The sequence below is a fragment of the Lepisosteus platostomus genome, chromosome 14 (genome assembly GCF_059453375.1).
Source record: "Lepisosteus platostomus isolate fLepPlt1 chromosome 14, fLepPlt1.hap1, whole genome shotgun sequence".
Taxonomy (NCBI): domain Eukaryota; kingdom Metazoa; phylum Chordata; class Actinopteri; order Semionotiformes; family Lepisosteidae; genus Lepisosteus; species Lepisosteus platostomus.
The window spans coordinates 30,756,861-30,776,337 of NC_142624.1; the positions used below are offsets into that span (position 1 = coordinate 30,756,861).

Consider the following 19,477-nt stretch of genomic DNA (forward strand, 5'->3'; position numbering starts at 1 on the left):
CAGTATCATATTCTTTTTTGGAATACTTCTGGAGTTTCCTCTTAATATTCCTTGTACTGTATGTCAGCTGTTTGATTTAGAAATTATAACCCCAAACTGACCTGGGAGAGCTGGAGGCCACACAGAGTACTTTGAGATATGCAATTAAACAGTTCACTTGTTTCTCAAACATCCAAACCAGAAGACAGAAGAAGCTGATAATGACAGCACATGGTCTCATAACATTGCCATTTGAACTCTATTTTAGACATTTCATTTACATTGGTGTTCTGTTGAGGCAACACAGTGAAACATTTTTAAAATCCAGTTAATACTACCCTCGTCATTTCATATTCGCATTTTTCTAGCCCAAAATATCCTATGAAAGTCTTAATTAAAACGAAATTAAAGTTAGGAGATGTCTTGCACATTTTTAACGGACTTCATATGAGCAGCCAGCCTTGACGTGGCTTATGGTAAACTATAATTGCATGTCTTTTTCATTGATTGTAGCGGTACACGATGTGCTCGTTGCCTCAATTTTAAATTTGCATTTTTTCTTAAATCTTTGTCGTTAAGAAGTAGGTAACTTCTATGTTAAGAACACACATTGAGCAAATATCAACAATCGTCACTTAGTATATGTAATTAAAAAAACGAGATGTTATTAGGAATGAGATATTGCCGGGTTAACAGGTTTTCAATCGAACGTTTTCATTTATATAGCGGAATTGTAACTTGCATTTCAGATTTTTAATAGAAAAGCACTTTAATGTCTTTGCATAACGTGTTAAACTCGGGTTTTCACTAATAACACAGGTAGCCCGCTAGCGCACACTGCACAACAGGGCATTTTGAAGGGAGGTTGTGTGCCTACCGCCGCACGTAAGCAAAGCTCTGAAGAACAGCGGGTGCCCTGTCTTTTGGTAAAGTTGAATTGCCTCCGGATTCCGATGAGTCCATACTCGCAGCCTGCAGCGAAGTAAAGTGTGCTTTGGCGAAGAAAGGGTTGAGTCTTGTCCCTGACGTTTAAAGTAGGCGGAGCTCAGGGTGGGTGACACGTAAGTCCTGAGAATGTAAGAATAAATCTGGTGGAGAAACACCAAACGTCCCGTCTGTATGTATTATCTGTCTCCGAAGTTTTGTATTGCCTAGAGGGTTTTCAAAACACTGCTCTACTTCTGAAAAACAAAACCGGGAGGACCCACGTGGGAGCTGAATTTCCTAGCCTTGCGGTTTTAGGTCTGCAGAAACAATGAGGTTTTCCATGCTTTTTTCCCTGAGCGGGCCGATTGGGCCGGTTGTTATCGGGATCTCTTTGGGGTTCACCTTGAGTCTGTTAAGCGTGACCTGGGTCGAGGAGCCCTGTGCCTCCGTTGGGAAGGGAGGTGATGAAACTGTCTTGACTCAGGAGGAGAAGCTGAAGGGAGCTCGGAAACCCAACTCGATCCCCGCTGGCAACGCAGAAAACGGTGATGCCCTGGAGGATTTTGAGCCCAGAATTGTGCCGTATAAACCAGTAAAACAGCAAACTCAACCCAAGAAACTCTTCAGGTATGACCGAATTGGTGTCTCATAGGCCTGTGAAATTAACCATTAGTCCAGCCAAAGTGATGCTTGTTAATAATTCATTTTATATTATACATTGGATCTGCGGCATAGTACTTCAGTATACCACCACAGCGTTTCTCTTGTCTCAGTATTTCGGATTTCTGATATGAATGACCCATTCAGTTTATTTATGTTTATTTATATCCTTATTCAACGATTTCCTGAGAGACTGAATCCTTAGAGCCGAATTTAGCTGTGGTTTACGATTGCAGCTTTTTACAGTGGGCTACAGTGTGTGTGCTGCTAGATAAAGAGCGAAAGTAAATCTCATTAAATTCATAATTATTCAGTAAAGTTTTACTGTTCCTGAGACAGTAGAATGGTGAAACAAATTTTATTCTACGTTTTCTCGTATTTTCTGAAACGAATTGAGGTTTTACTTTCATAGACGGTTTTGCAGTAGTGGTATCGCAAGTCACAAGTACTGAATATACAGTATCAAGATATCGAAAGTCTCAGTCAAACTCGTAAAAACATCAGGGTTGCTTTTTCTGTTGAGCTGCAGTTGCAATGAATCGATTCGGATGAATTGTGATCAAGGAAACAGTAATTATACAGAATATTTCACAAAGATAACGTGAGTATACGACAGATATTTTCAAGAGAACCAGTTATTTTTCGGGGGCATATAAAAGGTTGACGGTTAAAATTGGGCGTTAATAATGTGGGTAGGTGCCAGTCTAATGAAAAAATTCCAATTGGTAATTATAGCCTTGCCTTATATAGATTTTGCTAAAATATTCAATCACTTGTTCTGTTTGCTTAGTTTTTCTCAGACAATTTGTATGTAAATGTAAAGAATAGCATCAGTGGGGAAAAGATGTATAGCACATTCACCCCCATTTAACTGAAAACATTTTCAAGATGTGTGAGAGGGGACTGCTCACTCAACACTGAAACTTTATATATTTTTAATAAAATAAATAGTAAAATTAAGATGGAGAATTTTAATTAACATTGAAAGTCTAATAATGTGATAAAGCAATTAGTCAGTATTACTGTTGACTTCTTTGTTAAGGACACTACAAATATTCAGGAAACATTGTTACTTGCTCCAAAAATGCTTTAAGGTATTTCTGAAGAATAAATTAAGAAGAAGTCCTGTCTTTAAGGACACACAAATAAAGCCTTGAAGATATGAATGCGGCAACAGGAATTCCACCAAATCAAATATCTTTACTCTAAAGGAATCTGGTGCTTGATTTCCATCATTCCTAATAAATTACAAGAGTAAACAATTTTGCAATTTTGTGACCTTTTCTGGAGAATGAGCTGGAGACTAATAGTTGAAGCTGGCACAAGATTTCAAGCTTACATAAAATAACATCTTTTTCCACACAAAATCTCTAGAGATGGATTTGTATTATTATTCCATTCTGTCAGTATTTAGTGTTTTTGGGTTCTGAATTCTAGATGTCTTGTTTTAGCAGTGCCCTTTTCTGATATCAAGGGACTGTCGCATTACTCTGCAGTAATGTTTCTGCTAGGGCACCAGGCATACATAACATTTAAAGATGATACCTACAAAGAGTGCTGAAAAGGTAATATTCTAATTTGTGCTTTAGGGTCTTATTTTGCTTTATTATTCTTAATGTGGGCAGTGAACCTCATCAGCCTAATTCAGTGAACCTGAATTAAAAACTGAAACTGTTGTGTATCTGAGTTAGCGTAGCTGTTTTTTATTCTATCCAAATTAATTTGGAAGATGTTCATTAATGATTTTCCTTTCTTGAGCATACCACATATGTGTTGTATGTTGTATGCCTTTTCTGAATTTTGTTATTATAAGACCCTTTCTGAATCATGTTTTCATATGATAGTGCACCTTGTTTCTCTCATAGTTGAGAGAGTGGAACTACATATGGCAATTTTTTCGTTTTTCCCATGTTCACACGGCAAAAGACACAACTTACATTCTTTTCCAAGATCAATTCAAAAACAAAAATAACATTCCTCCACCTGGCAAGACTTCTTAAGCCTTTTTAACAGATTAGCTGCTCTCTTAAATTCAGGACAAGGTTGCACAGGGTATGTGGTTTCATAGACAAGTGTGTCTACTGACCTTGCATTCTTACAGTAGCTGCCTGGCAATCATTCTCAAAAGGGCTAAATGATCAGAAGAATGCTGTCTGTAATCCAGCCGTGCTTATAGTGTAACAATCTCGGGGCTAAAATTAGAAAAGTTAGATTTAAAGGAATTGGTGTTGTAGAGAGTTTTAAACATAACAAAACTGCAGATTAAGAAAAGAATCAAGAGTTTTTATGTTAGTATTTCAAAAGAAAATAGCAGCTGGGTTTCAGCTCTGTAAGGTTTTTTTCTTCTCATCCTGACAAGATTAGAAAATTGACAGGCTGCGATATGTTCCTATGACAGCACACTACATTTCATAGACTAGGTTACATTTGCAGAGCACAGCTTGGACATTCAAGTTGCTGCTAGTCTGTCAGTCCCCTCTCCCAGCTGCTAGAGAAAGACCAGCTGCCAAGACTTCTGTCACATGAAGGGCTGAGGAAGGGCGTTGTTCCAGTTTACATGAAGTCGGGCCTCCATAAAATTCCTCAAAAGCTTTATGGCTGTAGGAAGAGTTTTTAGTCGAGGAAAACTCCCAGATTTCCTTCCCTTGTAACCTATTTTACCTCAGTGTTTGTTGTGAAAAGGCCTGGCCCTTATTTAAAATTGAAATTTAAATTATTTTTACTTTTTTTAGGGACTGTGTCAGTATTGTAAACTGACATGAGATTTTGGTGGCTCATGTCAGTGAGGATGGGGGTCAGTACCGCGCCTTCACAGCTTTTGGGTTCCGGGGTGCCTTCTGTGTGAAGTTTGCATTTTCTTAAGTCTGTGTCTATTTTGAATTTTCACTTGGTTTCCTCCCACAGTCCAAAGAAATGTGGTTCAGGTTTATTAATGGTTCAAGATTTCCCATCCGGTCACATCCACTGTGCATCTTAACTTGTACTTGCATGCTATAGCTCTCTAAAGATAAGTGGCTTCTGAAAATGGTTGGATGAAATGTTGTTTTGATTATGATCATGAATGTTAGGTTTGCCTTCAAAAGCTTTATTTTGGTAGGAGGCAAGAAGGGCTTTAGTGATGGTAGTGTTTCATGTTTTCATTTTGTCCCATGATGTCCTTTTAATCTGGCCTTTGTCTGATTCTGTTTCCCAGTAAAAAAATGTAATCATCTAGTAGTTCCAAAGCACAGTAATCTGCTTTACATTTTGCATCTCAGCTGCTGAGGGTTTTGCATCATCACAATTTGTTTCAAGCATAGTTTTATGGTGAAACCACTTATCACTAATCCCAGAGCCTGCTTTACTTGTTCAGCTCCTGCAGTTTACCACTTTATATGTAGATACGGTTTACTGTTACCGTTTTCAGTTTTTGAACAATGTGTGCTGAAAATGTATATAATATTCCCAACTACCACTGACAATATTTAAAATCATTATGGCAAATAATGAGTAAAACATCCTCATATCCAGAAGATGATGACCATGTATTCCTGAATTTGAATGTAGTGAAGACACAATGGTTGCTGAAGATATGTCACTGTGACATTAGCTAAGGTATTAACAATGCACAATACTCCACCTCGGAATCCCTTTTTGCTTTGTTTCAGAGCAGACATTAGTAATTTGCAATCAGGTAATGTACTGATTCAAATATATTTAATTGCTGATAAATTAACATCTTAGCACCTTTTTGGATTTTACTCTGTTTTTTTTATTCTAAATCCATAAATCCATCCATTATCAGAAAACCAGAGACATTTCTAGAAACATAGGGAACAAAGCAAAACTACACCCTGGATGGGACATGCACACAGGCTTGATTTAGAGAAGTCAGCTAACCTACTGTACATACAGTAACTTGTGTTTGGAAGGTAAAAGCTCTGGCAATGTGGGGTACACCATGCAAGCTCCACTCCGAAGGTGCCCAAGTCTGGACAATAAATCTTAATAGTAATTATACGTTATTTCACTAATAATACAGCTTGGACTTTACCAGCAAAACTAAAAAACAGGGTAGATTTGTTTCTTCCTGGGTTGGTGCCCAGTCGTTTATTTAGCTGTAACATTTGTGAATGTGATTAACAGCTGCCTGTTTTCTGCAGATTTTAGGGAAGAGTTTGTATTGTCGTCAATAAGAATTAGACTGTTTATCAGACCACTGGACTGAGCTTGGAAAGAAAGAGAATTCGGAATGTGGGTTTGACTCATTTACAGAAGAGCTGCAGTTGCTCTTTCCCCATCCAGAATACTTCCGGAACCTGGTGGTGTTGTCCAAATACTCCGGAGCACTGCAGGATGTTGCTAGGATACTCCTTTCTGTTGCAGTGATGACACCTGGCAGGTGGAGGCAACAGGTGATACTTCAGAAGGACCCAATAGTAGTAGTGACCGTTTTAAAGGCAGCTCCGAAACTGAAAGAACAGCAACACAAACAATTTGTTTTTGTGTCTCCAAACAGCATGAGATCATTTTGTTAGTTGTTGTCTTCCAAAGCGCACTGCATTAGTGAGAACATGCAGGGGAAGATTGCTGTTTACTGTATGTGCTTTCCGTTTTTGAATGATAATTGAAATGGTAAATCATTTATTTGGCTCCCGTTATCCTTCACTAGCGTGGCACGGTGGTATCGTGGTTTACATTGCTGCCACGCCCTGGGCCCTGGGTTCAATTCCAAACTTTTGGAGCTGTCTGTGTGGAGTTTACATGTCCTCCCTGTATTCATGTTGGTTTCCTCCAGGTGTTCTGGTTTCCTCCCACTGTCCAACGTCATACTGGTAGATTAGTGGGCCCTGGTGCGAGTGTGTCTGTCCTGCAATGGACTGGCGTCCTGCGCAGGGTGTCTCCTGCTTTGTACCTGTGGCTTGCTGGCTCCTCCGCGACCTTGTATTGGGGTGGTTAGAAAATGGATGGATCCTTCAGTTCTGTGTGTTTGTTGTTTGTGTGGATGGTTATCTTTTTCGTAGTCTCAATTTCTTTGTGTTCATCACTCTGGGTACAATTACAACTAGCGGAGATGCATCTTAAATTGTGAGAAACGCCTCCCTGCTCAATGCCACAGTCCCAGATTTTACAGACCGCTTTATTTTAAATTATTGAATTAGTTCATGCTCTCCTTCGCAGGGCGAAATACATCAGTACAGAGCTGGGAATCCGGGAGCGTGTCTTTGTGGGGGTCCTGACGTCCAAGAACACTCTTAACACCTTGGCTGTAGCGGTCAACAGGACCATCGGTCACCACCTGAGCACCGTGGTCTACTTCACAGGGATGCGCAACCGGAAGCTGCCTCACGGCATGTTTGTGGTGACGCACGGCGACGAGAGACTCATTTGGAACATGTTCCAGACCGTCAAGTACGTGCTAGAGCATTACATCCACGAGTACGACTGGTTCTACTTTGTGCAGGACGACACCTACACCGAGGCCGACCGCATCAAGTCCCTTGTGGGGCACTTGAGCATCGACGCGGACCTGTACATGGGCAGCCCGGAGGAGTTCATTGGGGGAGAGACGGAGGGGAGGTACTGCTACGGAGGCTTCGGCTACCTTTTGTCGCGTACCCTGCTGCTCAGGCTGCAGGCCTACTTGGAGAGCTGCCGCAACGACATCCTGAGTGCCAGGCCGGATGAGTGGCTGGGCAGGTGCATCATCGATTACGCCAACGTGAACTGTGTAGATGAGCACGAGGTGAGCCTTGTTTTTCGTAGCCCTTTAAACAGGGCTGTATTATTCGTTTTTCTTGCTGTATAGCCCAGAGGTCTGCAGCCTTGGTCCTGGACAGCTAGGGCCTCTTTGGATTTTCATTCTGTTTGACCTCTGATTAACTTAATTGGAGCACTTATTTGCTGTGCTTACGCAGGTTTAACAGAGATCTTATTTATCATTCCAACCCCCTTTATATAACCCACAGGAGTGTGTGTCTTCAGCTGCAGGAGCAGCTTCTTATACTTACGGTATAATTATTTTAATGTTTCTCTGGAAACAGCCACCATTCTCTGCAATCCTGACTTGTAAAACAACACAGCTATGACAGTTTGATGTGACTGTGTCTCCTGATATACAGTATGATGGCTTAATTTTGTATGAGCTGCTTGTTATACACCTGCAACCTAGTAAAGATCTAGTTCAGTGTAAAATGCCCATCTGGTAAACACAGCACCCAGCTCATTGCCCTCTCCTTCAGCTCAATGAAAGTGTGATGACTGTTAACGCACACAGGTAGTGTTTCCTTTGACAATTCACACTACCATTTAAATTGTTCTGTAATTATGGTGTATCTTATTTATAAACCCCCCAACCAGCGCAAATTTCAATTTTCTTTTAAGTAATGTGAACTTCTTTTCTTCTTCAGCAAGGGTTTGAGGTTAGCAAATCTCTTTGCATTCATAGTTATCTTGTATAACATGTGAATACTACAATCAGAAATAAGACATTGTGGAAGAACTATTTTAGAATACTAGTGATAAAACTTAAGCTAATACCCTAATGGCACACTTTCCCTATGCCAGATTTTACTCCATGTCTGTGAACCTGTCACAGGTATCTTTTAGAAAATAAGGTCAGTGCTATTAGGCTCATTTTGAGTAGTGATGGACCCAAAGGCTTGCTCTCGGATACTTTTGAATGTTATGTGAAGTTACCCCCTAATGATTCAGTAATAAATGCACAAGGAAATTGAGCCATTCCAAGATGCTTAAATGTATAGACTCAGAGACATTGAATTGATCATCTAAGCCCTAAAAAAGTTATAGTTTTCTTGAGATACCTTTTTAATTTTCATTACAACAAGCTTGTAGTTTGTTGCCTGTGGTCTCTGGTTTCAGCAGGAAGCCAACTTACCCAAGAGCCATTACTTAAACATGAACACAGGGCCTTATTTCACAGTTCCCTCAACACTCAGGGGGGTGTGGGGGTTGGGAGACTTTGCCATTTTGAAAAGTCTTACGTTCTTGTTGGCTTCAAGAACACACTACATAAATTACAACTTCTGCCGAGCCTCGTGTCCTTTTTAGTCTTCCAAAGCACACTTCAGTTAGAAGTCGATGAGGGTAGAACTACAGGCTCACCCCTGTGGCACTTGGAAACACACAGGCCCTGTTTACTTGGCTCTTCCCTGCAGAGGGCCTGCTAGTAAGTCAATAAAACCCTGTAAAGCTAGGAAAAGCCCTCGGGCCTCAACCAGAGAGATCATCTGTCCGCAGTGTGAGGTGATATTGATAGCTGAGGCCACTTACGGATTGGTGACGCCAACTGGATCCCTAGAGATGTGGAAGAATTGATCATATCTTTGCAGAATATGTTGAACTGGTTATTTTTGTACTTGATAAGCATCACATTTGCCTGTGTGTGCCAAATGTGCTGGAGTAAAATATTCTGATTTGAGTTAAAGATGTTTTTGCTGCAGTTTGGTAAATCACAATACCAGAAATGTTATTATTTGTGAGGCTGCGTTATCAACCAGCAGCTCTTCCTTTAAATCAGATCACTATAGAAACAGTGGGTCTTGAAGACTACATAACAATAAACTGTTTTGTTTCAGAAGAAAACATTTAAAGAACTCTTAGTAATCATACCAGTTTGACTGCCAGTCTCCTGGATGGATTTAAAAAAAGATTCTGTCCAGCCTCGTCTTAGTTTCACTTTTACCTCTGGTGAACATATTTCCTTGTGTGCTGACTTCATTGCATTTAGATGAGGAGAGATGTGTATGCCAATTTATTCATTGGCAAATATTAAATTTGACTAATAATTTTAATTTAAATCATTATTTAGGTTTATAGAATAAAATAAATAAACATCTTTCTGTTTCTACTCAAAATACCTCTATTCAGGATCCTTGACATAAATCTTTGCACAACCAAACTTCATGTTCAAAAGATTGCACATCTGAAGCCAAGGAAAATATGTATTTCTGCATTCACTTGGGGCTTGGAAGCTGTAAACAGATCCTTTTCCTGTCCTATTTTATTCTGTTTCCCTAGTATGTGTAATTACAGGCCTGTGGTATATGTAACGATCTTTGTAAGAAAATAAATTGCAACAGTTTCTACTTTTGCCTATGCTACAGTATAAAGGCCTACATGTTGCATAGTGCCAAAGTTATGAGTCCAAATGCTCTGTAGGTGTTTAAAAATTAGCAGTATCTCTGATAAAAGAAAAGCATTAAAGAAAACTTGAATGGGCTTTTTTCCCCATAGTTTTTGTTTAACAGATGTTATTTTTTTTTTAGGATATGGTTTGAAATATAAAGCACTATCCAACCTTATACCAAATAATTGCACATCATGATTTACCACAGTAAAAACTCATTTCTACTAAGGGATCTGTTCAAGCTTTAATTGAATAATAGAAATTAGTTTTTATCAATTGAGCAAAATCCAGAGAAAATACTGACATTTATAGAAGCTCCCCTGCAAATTGGACATTACTGATGATAAAGTGGATCCAGCTAAGCATAAGAGTGTAGAGGCGGATATGAAATTAGCTTTTCACCTGAAAAACTATATTGTTCATAGAAGTGGAGTAAAGAAAAGTACCCAGAACAGAAACATGTGGGACTCCTTTAACATGTGGTAGTGAAAACCATCTGTTCTATTTTACAGAATGTTTGGTTTTGTAATTCTGAAACCATGCAAGGAGTTAGTATTAAGATCAGCGCTATGCATCTTTTTCTAAACTGTTAAACACCTTATATAAATCTAAGGATAGCTGCAGAAGTGTGATTTATGTCATGAGCCATTCTAATATCATTGAGAACTTGCTGTAACATATTCAAGACCAAAATGAAAACCAGTCTGCAGATAAAATGTAATTGCTGTTTAAAAAAAAGCGTAACAGCTTAAAACATTTCTTCCATGACATTAGGAAACCAAGATAAAACGGATATGCTGTACAGTCCATTTAACCTGATAGTTGCATTGTAAAAATTGCAAAAGTCAAGTATGGTATGTGTCAGCTTTTGTCGCTAAGTGATAAGAAATGGAGCAATGGAGGGGGGAGTGCAGAGAGAAAGCAGTGAGAATGGAGGAGGGTTTTACATTTTAACAAATTATAACATGAAAATGGTTAAATTAAAAGTATTTTAACCTTTATTAAATGTATTAAATGTACCTGTACGACCATTGCTCCTGCTTGAGTCTGTGACTCATTTTCCTATTTACTCACCTATGTTACTGTGTTGTAAAAAACATCACTAAATTCATTATATCCCTTTTGTGCTGGGGAAAAATGGTTCTAGCTGAACTGATAATAGGTTTGTAGCAGTTAGTCTGACTGAACAATCGCAGAACAAGTGCACCTGTCCACTCTGCTGGGATTTAAACTATTGTGAGAGATTTAATAAGCAGGTCAGCAGAACTGCAGTTTTTTTTTTAAATTCAATATAAATGTAGTTGTGACCAGCAAACTTTAGTGCAAAACGTAAACAAACTTAAGCCCTGAGTTGTTTACCAAACTAATTAAAATGTTATCACTTGACCTCATAATTGGTGCATCCATGTTGCTGACTTCCTAAAAATTATAAGTAAAAAGGCTGAACAATAATCTGATCCAGTTAACTAATACTAGATCGTGTCTAAAAGACAGTTTGTTGGAATCCTAAACTTTCTCTTCTGCTTTTATCTGAAAGAAGATCTTCTTTCAGTACTCTTTGAATAGTCTGAAACAGTCACTAATATCTGAACAAAATACGCAAAATGTCCTTTCCACTTTCATTCTTTAAGTCTTGTTTTCAAAACAAAGCTTATTGCCCAAATCATTTTAATTCAGATTGCTCGTAGTCTTCTGATGTAATTCAGAAGACTGGGAAAACCGAAAATCAAATTGGTAAACCATGACACCTGAGCCTTGACATTTAAGAATGTGCCTGGAGTTATTTCAAACCATTCCCAGTGACCTGCTGATAATTAGTAATCGTATCTTATTTTTCTTTCTTAAAAGAATTGTGCAATAATGATAAACCTGTATGTTTTTTAAAAACTGTAGTTCATACAAGTCATCAGGAATCAACAAGATTTCAGGCTTGTTACTGTAAGATGGTGCCAGGCAAAAATCTGCCTAATTTCTTCCCGATTTTCTCAGCTGCGATGGTTTGAAAATCCCATAAGATTAAGATCGACTTGTCTAATGTAGATGTAAACTACATTTATCCAAAGAAGAAAAATTAGCTTGACAACAATACTGAAAAAAATGCGTTTCCTTCCAAGCAATGCAATGTATTTGTTACTGAATGCCTTCACATTTTGATCATTAAAAGGATTTCAGTTCCTTTAAATAGGCTTTTCATTCAATGTTACTTTTGTTCGGATTTTTGTAATGGGCCTAAAATTAAATTTCTCTTTGATGTATGCAAATTGTTTCAGATGCGTTAAGTATAATCTCTTTGGCCTTTTCTCTGTCTAGACTGTGGCAAGAACAGCTCCATGAATAGACAAAGGATGCCAGAATACAAAGCTGTATTTTTTTGCTTTCTGGAGGAGTGTCATTAATCTGTGTTGCTTTGTTTACCATGTTTGCAATGTGGGGAGCAGGTTAACTTCAGCAAAAGAAATGCGTGCTACAAATTTCAACCCAGCAGTTTGTGTGTTCCAGTTAATTCTAGTTGGTCTTGTTTTTCCACCTACTACCTATTTATGCACCTCATACTGTTGTGCCTTGCAGCAAGGTTTAATGTCTTGAGCGACTTGCCAATTTTAACATGCTTTCATATTCAGATTTCTGCCTGTAAGGGGTCAGTTAAGGGACTAATTAATTTCTTTCACAAAAAGGAAGGTTAAGGTTCCTGCAGAGGTCCATGTATCATCTAGACTTGACCCACGCCTTTCTTTGATTCTCAATCAAGATGTTCCAATTTTACTTGGTCTCATTGATTTTATTCTTTTTTCTGTTCTTAGGGACTCCGGTACCATCGCTTTGAAATGGGGAAAAATTCTGATCCAAGTAAGGAAGATGATGTGCGCTTTAAAAATGCATTTACGGTTCACCCAGTCTCAGACCCCGTTCAGATGTACAGACTACATAAGCACTTCACTGAAATTGAATTGCAAAGAACTTATGAAGAGATTGAAAAATTACAGGTATGTTCAAAAAGGTGTTTTATTCAAGAAGTAAATGCGTTAAACACGAGCTGACCTAGTTCCCCAATGTTTGTTGGAAAAGGTATAATTTACTCTGAGTAGAACATTTGATCTTTTCAGTTCATATTGAAATTGAGAATCCATGTCTGTGCTTTGGAATTCCATGGAAAAAGGTGAGTATTGATAGAAGCACAATGTTCTTTTTGTTTGATTTAATAATGCCTTGCATGACCTCCACAGCAATTAACATTCCTCTACCAGCAAATAGTATATCTAATATGATATGTATGGCTGTTTACCATACCAGATGATACATTTATCGTTTTAAGTCTGTCTCTATTATGAATTTGTTTTTACAATTATTTTAGGTCTTAAAGATAAAAATCACTGAATTTTCACAGAGTTACATTTGCTGTTGAGTACTTCAAATCTTGTTATATGTTGAGCTTTAGTGTTACCAATGGAGATCAAGTTACTGTCTGTAAAGGTGGCTATTCTTTTTGCTTGTATGTGTTGGGGGTAGGAAAATCTATAGGATTTAAAGAAATGTATAGGTGCAGTGCATGTAACGTCAGTATCTTTGTTTTTTTTTCACAGGCAGAAATTAAAAATATAAGTGAAGTTGCTTTTGAAGGAAATCGCAGTTCTCAGTGGCCTATTGGAATCAATCCACCATTTGAACCAAAAACCCGCTTTGAAGTTCTCCGCTGGGATTACTTTACCGAAGATCAGGTCTACAGCTGTATTGATGGCTCCCCAAAATGTGAACTCCATGGGATTGATAAAGCGGATGTTACCGACGTCATTGAAACGGCAATGGGGGAATTAAATAAGAAGTACAAGCCAGTGCTGCACCTAAAGAAACAGCAGCTCCTCAATGGCTACAGACGTTTTGACCCAACTCGAGGGATGGAATACACTTTGGATCTTCAGCTGGAGGTTGTCAATCAGAAAGGAAGGAGCCGTTCTATTACTAAACGAGTTCATCTTGTTCGGCCTCTGAGTGAGATTGAGATCATACCTATGCCTTACGTTACAGAAGCTACCCGAGTTCACATAATTCTGCCATTGACTGTTCATGATCGAGACTATGTCAACCAGTTTCTTGAGGTATACGCTGCAAACTGTTTTGAGACGAGCGAAAATGCAATTTTGTCTTTCTTATTCATCTATGACCCTTTCGAGGCTCAGCAAGTCAACCAGAATGACATCTTTATGGATGTGAAAGCTAAGATCAGTGCCTATGAGCACAAATACCCAGTGACCAAAATACCATGGATCAGCGTGAAGACAGAAGCTCCCTCTCAAATAAAGATAATGGACATCATCTCCAAAAAGCATCCGGTTGATACGCTATTTTTTGTAGCGAATGTCAACACCAACATCAATTCTGAGTTTCTCAACCGCTGCAGAATGAACAGCATAAATAACTGGCAGGTGTTTTTCCCCATCCACTTCCAAGACTACAACCCTGATATCTCCTACCACAACCAGCCACGTCCAGCCACAGTTGACTTGGTCAAAGACGCCGGGCACTTTGACCGCAATGTGTTCGATGAGGCGTGCTTCTATAACTCCGATTACATGGCGTCGAGAACCAGGATGTCCGCTGACGTGCAGGAGAATGAGGACATCCTGGAAACGTTTGACGTCTATGACATGTTCATCAAGTACTCAAATCTTCACGTATTCAGAGCAGTTGAGCCTGCGCTGCACCAGAAGTACCAGTATAGGGTCTGTAACCCACGACTCAGTGAGGAGACCTATCACAGATGTGTCCAAAGCAACCTTGAGGGCCTTGGATCTCGGTCCCAGCTAGCCATGCTGTTATTTGATCAAGAGCAGGGGAACAGTACTTGACCAAATACTGAAAACAGAACAAGGTGCAGGATTTCTCCTTTTAAAGAAACAAAAGTCTTTTTGTTGTTGAGCAATGTTTACAATACATTCCAGATGATTTCCAGTCCATTTGCAGAAAGCATTATTCTATTTTGAGCAGCAGCAGACTTGATTTCACTTGTTCGTTACCAAATCCTTTACACTCATGAGCCTTCTTTTACTTGCTTTCCAGTGTTTCATCTGAAGGGGATTTGGTGAAGTATGCTTCTAGCCATTTGAATGGCTACTTAATTCATTTATATACTCTGTTTTTTCTTCTTTTGCTATAATTACACTTTCTATTCTTAACTTGTGGGCACAATTACAGATTAATAGGTCAAAAGGTTGCTTAAGGATCTACAGTACAGCAGCTACCTTTTAAGCGCTTACAAGATGCTGGCATCTGCTTTAATTATCCGTACAGAGGCAGATGTTCATTCTGGTGCCTGTGAATTGCATTTTTAATTTGTTGGCATATTCTTCAGTGAACTTATAGTCTGTTTTTTTAATAAACAGTCATCACACAAAGGCCTCGTCTTAAAGCAAATGAATGTTGAGAGGAAGGTGATATTTTAAGATACCAATATTTAAGGTCACCTTTAAAGTTTATTAAATATGCCTTTTTTCAAATAGTATATATACATTTACAAATGGTATATGCCTTGCCTTTCTCCTGTTTGACATGCTTTCATTATTTTATATCAAAATATTGAAAGTGAAACATTTTCTTTTACATTCTCACCTGTAGAGTGGATGAGACATTTTGTGGTTAGCCACTGTTAATGTTGGTTTTAAAGAGCTGCTTTTTTAATTTATAGAACCCACACTGGCACTGACCTGTTGAATCCTGGGAGGTGGGAGGTACTGTAGCATTATGTGCAATATGATATTATTAGTGTTAAAGCAGGAAAGGCTACATACCTTTCTGCCCTATAAAACAGTAACCCAATCGCATTTCCAGAACAGCAGGTTGATGCTCACAGAATTACCAAAGTGATTTCTGCTCTGTTGCTGTGTTTTTTTGAATGTACAGATTGCAGTTGCCTGCTGACTACTTCTATTTAAAAGAGCTAGTGTACCGAGGACTAACACACTTCCTGAATATACCAAGAAGCAGGTTAATTAACTCTTAGCAGTGAAAAATAAACAAACAGAAGCTTAATGTGTTCTGCCAGTCAAAGGTGTATTGACCCATTGTTCTTCCAATCTTTCTAGTGTGGAATAATTTAACTCATGATAAATGAGTACTTTTTTCTATAAAAGCTTCCTCTTGGTACAGTATATCTGGTTTGGTCTTTTTTCTTAGAGGGTTTTTTGTGGATTGCTGTTCTTTTTAAAGACAGGAATATAATTACAAAGATGATATAGGTTTTGCATCATGCAGTTATTTCTGAGATCATGAGTGGAGAGGACAATGGAATCTAATTAAAGAACAGGACAGACAATTGTCTTCTTAACATTTCGTTAGCAGTAATGAATAGGGTAGGGCAATGAAGGATGATTAATTGACCTCTAGACATACATTTTGTCTGGCATTTATGTGCATTAATAGTATGCACTCTGTCCTATGCTAGATTAAAATGAACACATAACTTTGTTTGGGGAAAAAAAATGATTTTTGTTTTCAATAATTTCCATCTTGGCCAAGAATGAGGAAACTGATTTGTATTTTCTCCACTGTTCCACGTGGCACTCCTAGGGAAAGGTACAGGCTCATATGGAGCAGCAATAGAGTAGACAATCAATAACAAAAATTTGTATTTATTATTTACGTCTTATGCAACAGTACGTATTTGTTTTTCAAATGTTACTTTTTTTCTGCATTCACAGTATTATGTTAAGTCTTTTCTTTCTTTGAAAGTTCCCTAGGGCTTCAAAATAGATCTGAAAGCTGTATTGGATTTTGAATGATAAAAGTAAAAGGATATTCCTCACACAAAGTACACTGTTTTAAACTTCCTTGAGCTTGTGAAAGTATGAATCTTGTTCCTTGGAATTCATATGTACAGTATACCTGTTTTATACATAGATTGAACATTTGTTTTTTCTCTGAGCTGGTATAATATAAGTATAAATGAATACTTCCACTTAGTTCATTGACATTAAGAGCACAAATCATTGTCAGACTTAACTTTCAATGTTCTGAAGAATGTTCCAGTTTGCATTGCACAGCAGATATTAATTGGTGATGGTATCTCATCTATAGTTGGCACAATGGTTGTAATTGAAGCTTATTCTCTGTTTGCACCAAATGACTTAACTATGCCAGCAGCTGAAACCTGCTTGACAATACATTTGCAGGAAAGGGGTAGGTGAAACTGTTGCCTAGAGAAGCTAATTTTATGTTGTTCAATACAGATCATTGTTACCAGCATGTTCTGAAAACAGTATTTCCAATGAGACCAGCTGTCTGGCCCAGCTTAATATCCTGTTATGGGATATATTATCATTAAACGCACACAATATTAATAATAATCTTAAGAATGGCAAGAAGTCGTCTTCTAATTTGCAGAGTACAGTATGTGTAATTGCAACTTGGTTTTGTAGTTTGTATCATATGATTTTACCAGACATAGAAATGAAGAGCAGTATCATTACTTGTTAATCAGAGGTTTTATAGCTGAAGGATTGTCCTGTGTAGTGAAAAATAGGTTTTTATTGAGGCACTATGTTGTTACTAAGCTTGTGCCAAGATGGGTTATGTTTACTCCTTAGAACTTGGTCACTTAGGATTTAACTTTAATTGACATAATTATTAATAATGTTTAAGTGATTAATAAGTATACTGTAAAAGTAGGAACTCCCATTACATGGAGTGGTGCTATAAAGTCTCATTGTGGGCACTTTTTTTATTTTTTATGAAAAAATATAGATTTCACATTTTGCTACATGCTCAAAGGACTCCTGTGCATTCATTTATATACACAAGTGCTGCAGTAAGTTTGTAACATTACGTTTTCGGTACGACGCCTGTTAAAGTTTTCTTGGTAACACTTCAATGCTTGATGTGTGTGCAAATGTATCTAAATACTATTTTATATTTGAAAGTGTAAAATGGTAGAATTTATATAGCTTGGGACATTGGCAGTTTTCAGGTACAAATGATCCTGATTACAATTTCTTCAAGAACAGCATTTTGTGGTGTAACTGTGAAGTTCTCTTTACTTGCAGTTTTGATTGTTCAGCTTTATTTCTGTCTGTTTTATGTCCATTTACATGATCAGAAAATATTCTGTAACAAAATAATGTCAATTAATCATTTGCAGTGGCTTATACTAGCTCTAGTGATCTTTCATACACAGCATGCACACTGTACTCAACAATGTTGGAATGGAATAGTGTTTAAAAACATATTTTTTGGATCATACTGGAGTGTTTTAAACTTTGTTTTAGAACAGGAATTAAGGAAACAATAAGATAAAAAGATTCAACATCTTAATGGTTTTCCAACCTGCAATGGATTTGAACGGGGAGGGTATCCCTAAAAGGCTTTGAAAATTATCTTTGAATGATGTGCTTAGGAACTTGTCTCATGTCTAACTTCAGGAAGCAGGAAAAAAGCACTATGAAGTTGGTTGTTTTCGAATAGCTTCAGTTTGAAATGTATCTGAATAATTTAACTTTTTTGTTTGCTAAAATGTTCAACGTTGGATGTGACTGTAGTGAACAAAGTAAACATTATGACAGAGTCAAGAAGAGTGAATTTATTCATAAAAAAACTTATGTAATGCTGTTTGGCATTGTATCAGGATCATTAACTACATAGCTGCCTTGTCCAGTTTTCACAATAAAATGACTGTGAATTTTTCTAACTATAAAAATATTTAATAGTCTCTCTGTGTTTTTTTCCTGTTTTAATTTCATACATACTGTATGATGGCTTTTTATTTTTGTTTTTTTCAAAGACATTGCGTTATACGTGAAGCACTACATTTTTGTAACTATTTCCTGGATGTTAAAATATAGGAAATTTGTAGGAACCGAAAAGTGTACAAGGGACATGAAATGTTTGTTTTATGTTGCTCCAGGAAATCTAACAGCGTGGTTCACAGATTTAATTATCCACAAATGATACATCAGGTAGAAAATGCAGTTTTAATGAAAACAATAGTCACCTGACATTTAGCACCTGCATGTCGTCTCGATTGTTTCCTTCCAAGTGATAGAGAATATGAAGCTTAATAAAAGCATATTATATTTAAGGACACTTTTGGCTATTGTCCATTTTGATAAAAATAGATTTTCATGTCTCATCAAATGGCAGACAAGAACAATAGAAATTGCAGCCTTTTGTAAATGTTCTGTATAAGGCTGTGTAATGATTTTTGTTGGCTTTTTTTGTAATGTCTTTCGCAATCTCATGTTTTCGGAAATATAAACAGGACCTACCAGTAATTCAGCATATTTCTTTTTATGCATACCTTGGCAAGATAATCACGTATGACCAAGCAAAGAAATCTTGGAGTAAAATTAGAATCGGTAACAACGTAGCTGCTATATAACAACTCTTCTGTATCATACATGGGAGAAAAGGAACAAGTTCATTTTTTTTCAGCAAAATATGTAGGTGAGCTTCTGTAAGAGAAATTTAGTACAAACAAAAGATATTAGGTTGTCTCAAAATGATTAAATGCAGAAGTGACGTAGATTGGAAAGTTAATGGCAATTTGATGTGTAGAAAATTCTAATTTTGTGAAAGTAAAATCACCAATATTATGTATAGCACTAGGTATTACGTTAGGTAATAGTCACCTAGTTTTTTAATAAGAATGATTAATACTAGAGTACTAATTTAAAAGAGTATTTAGGTTCAGGGATGCCACACATTCAGTTGTTCATGCAAGCAAAACTACATCACAATTGTCAAATCTCAAATGTGGATTTGGTGTTATGTACCATCTTAAGCCACCCAAAATCTAGA

The 19,477-nt window shown here is 37.5% G+C and overlaps 1 protein-coding gene across 1 annotated transcript; it reads left to right on the plus strand.

The window, feature by feature from the left end:
• Positions 1-847: 847 nt before the first annotated feature.
• On the plus strand, positions 848-18,389 carry chpfa (chondroitin polymerizing factor a). Its single transcript, XM_088605589.1, has 4 exons — positions 848-1,533; positions 6,727-7,291; positions 12,496-12,678; positions 13,276-18,389. The coding sequence occupies exons 1-4, from the start codon at positions 1,235-1,237 to the stop codon at positions 14,536-14,538; spliced, it is 2,310 nt and encodes a 769-aa protein (XP_088461715.1). The 5' UTR covers positions 848-1,234; the 3' UTR covers positions 14,539-18,389.
• Positions 18,390-19,477: the final 1,088 nt, after the last annotated feature.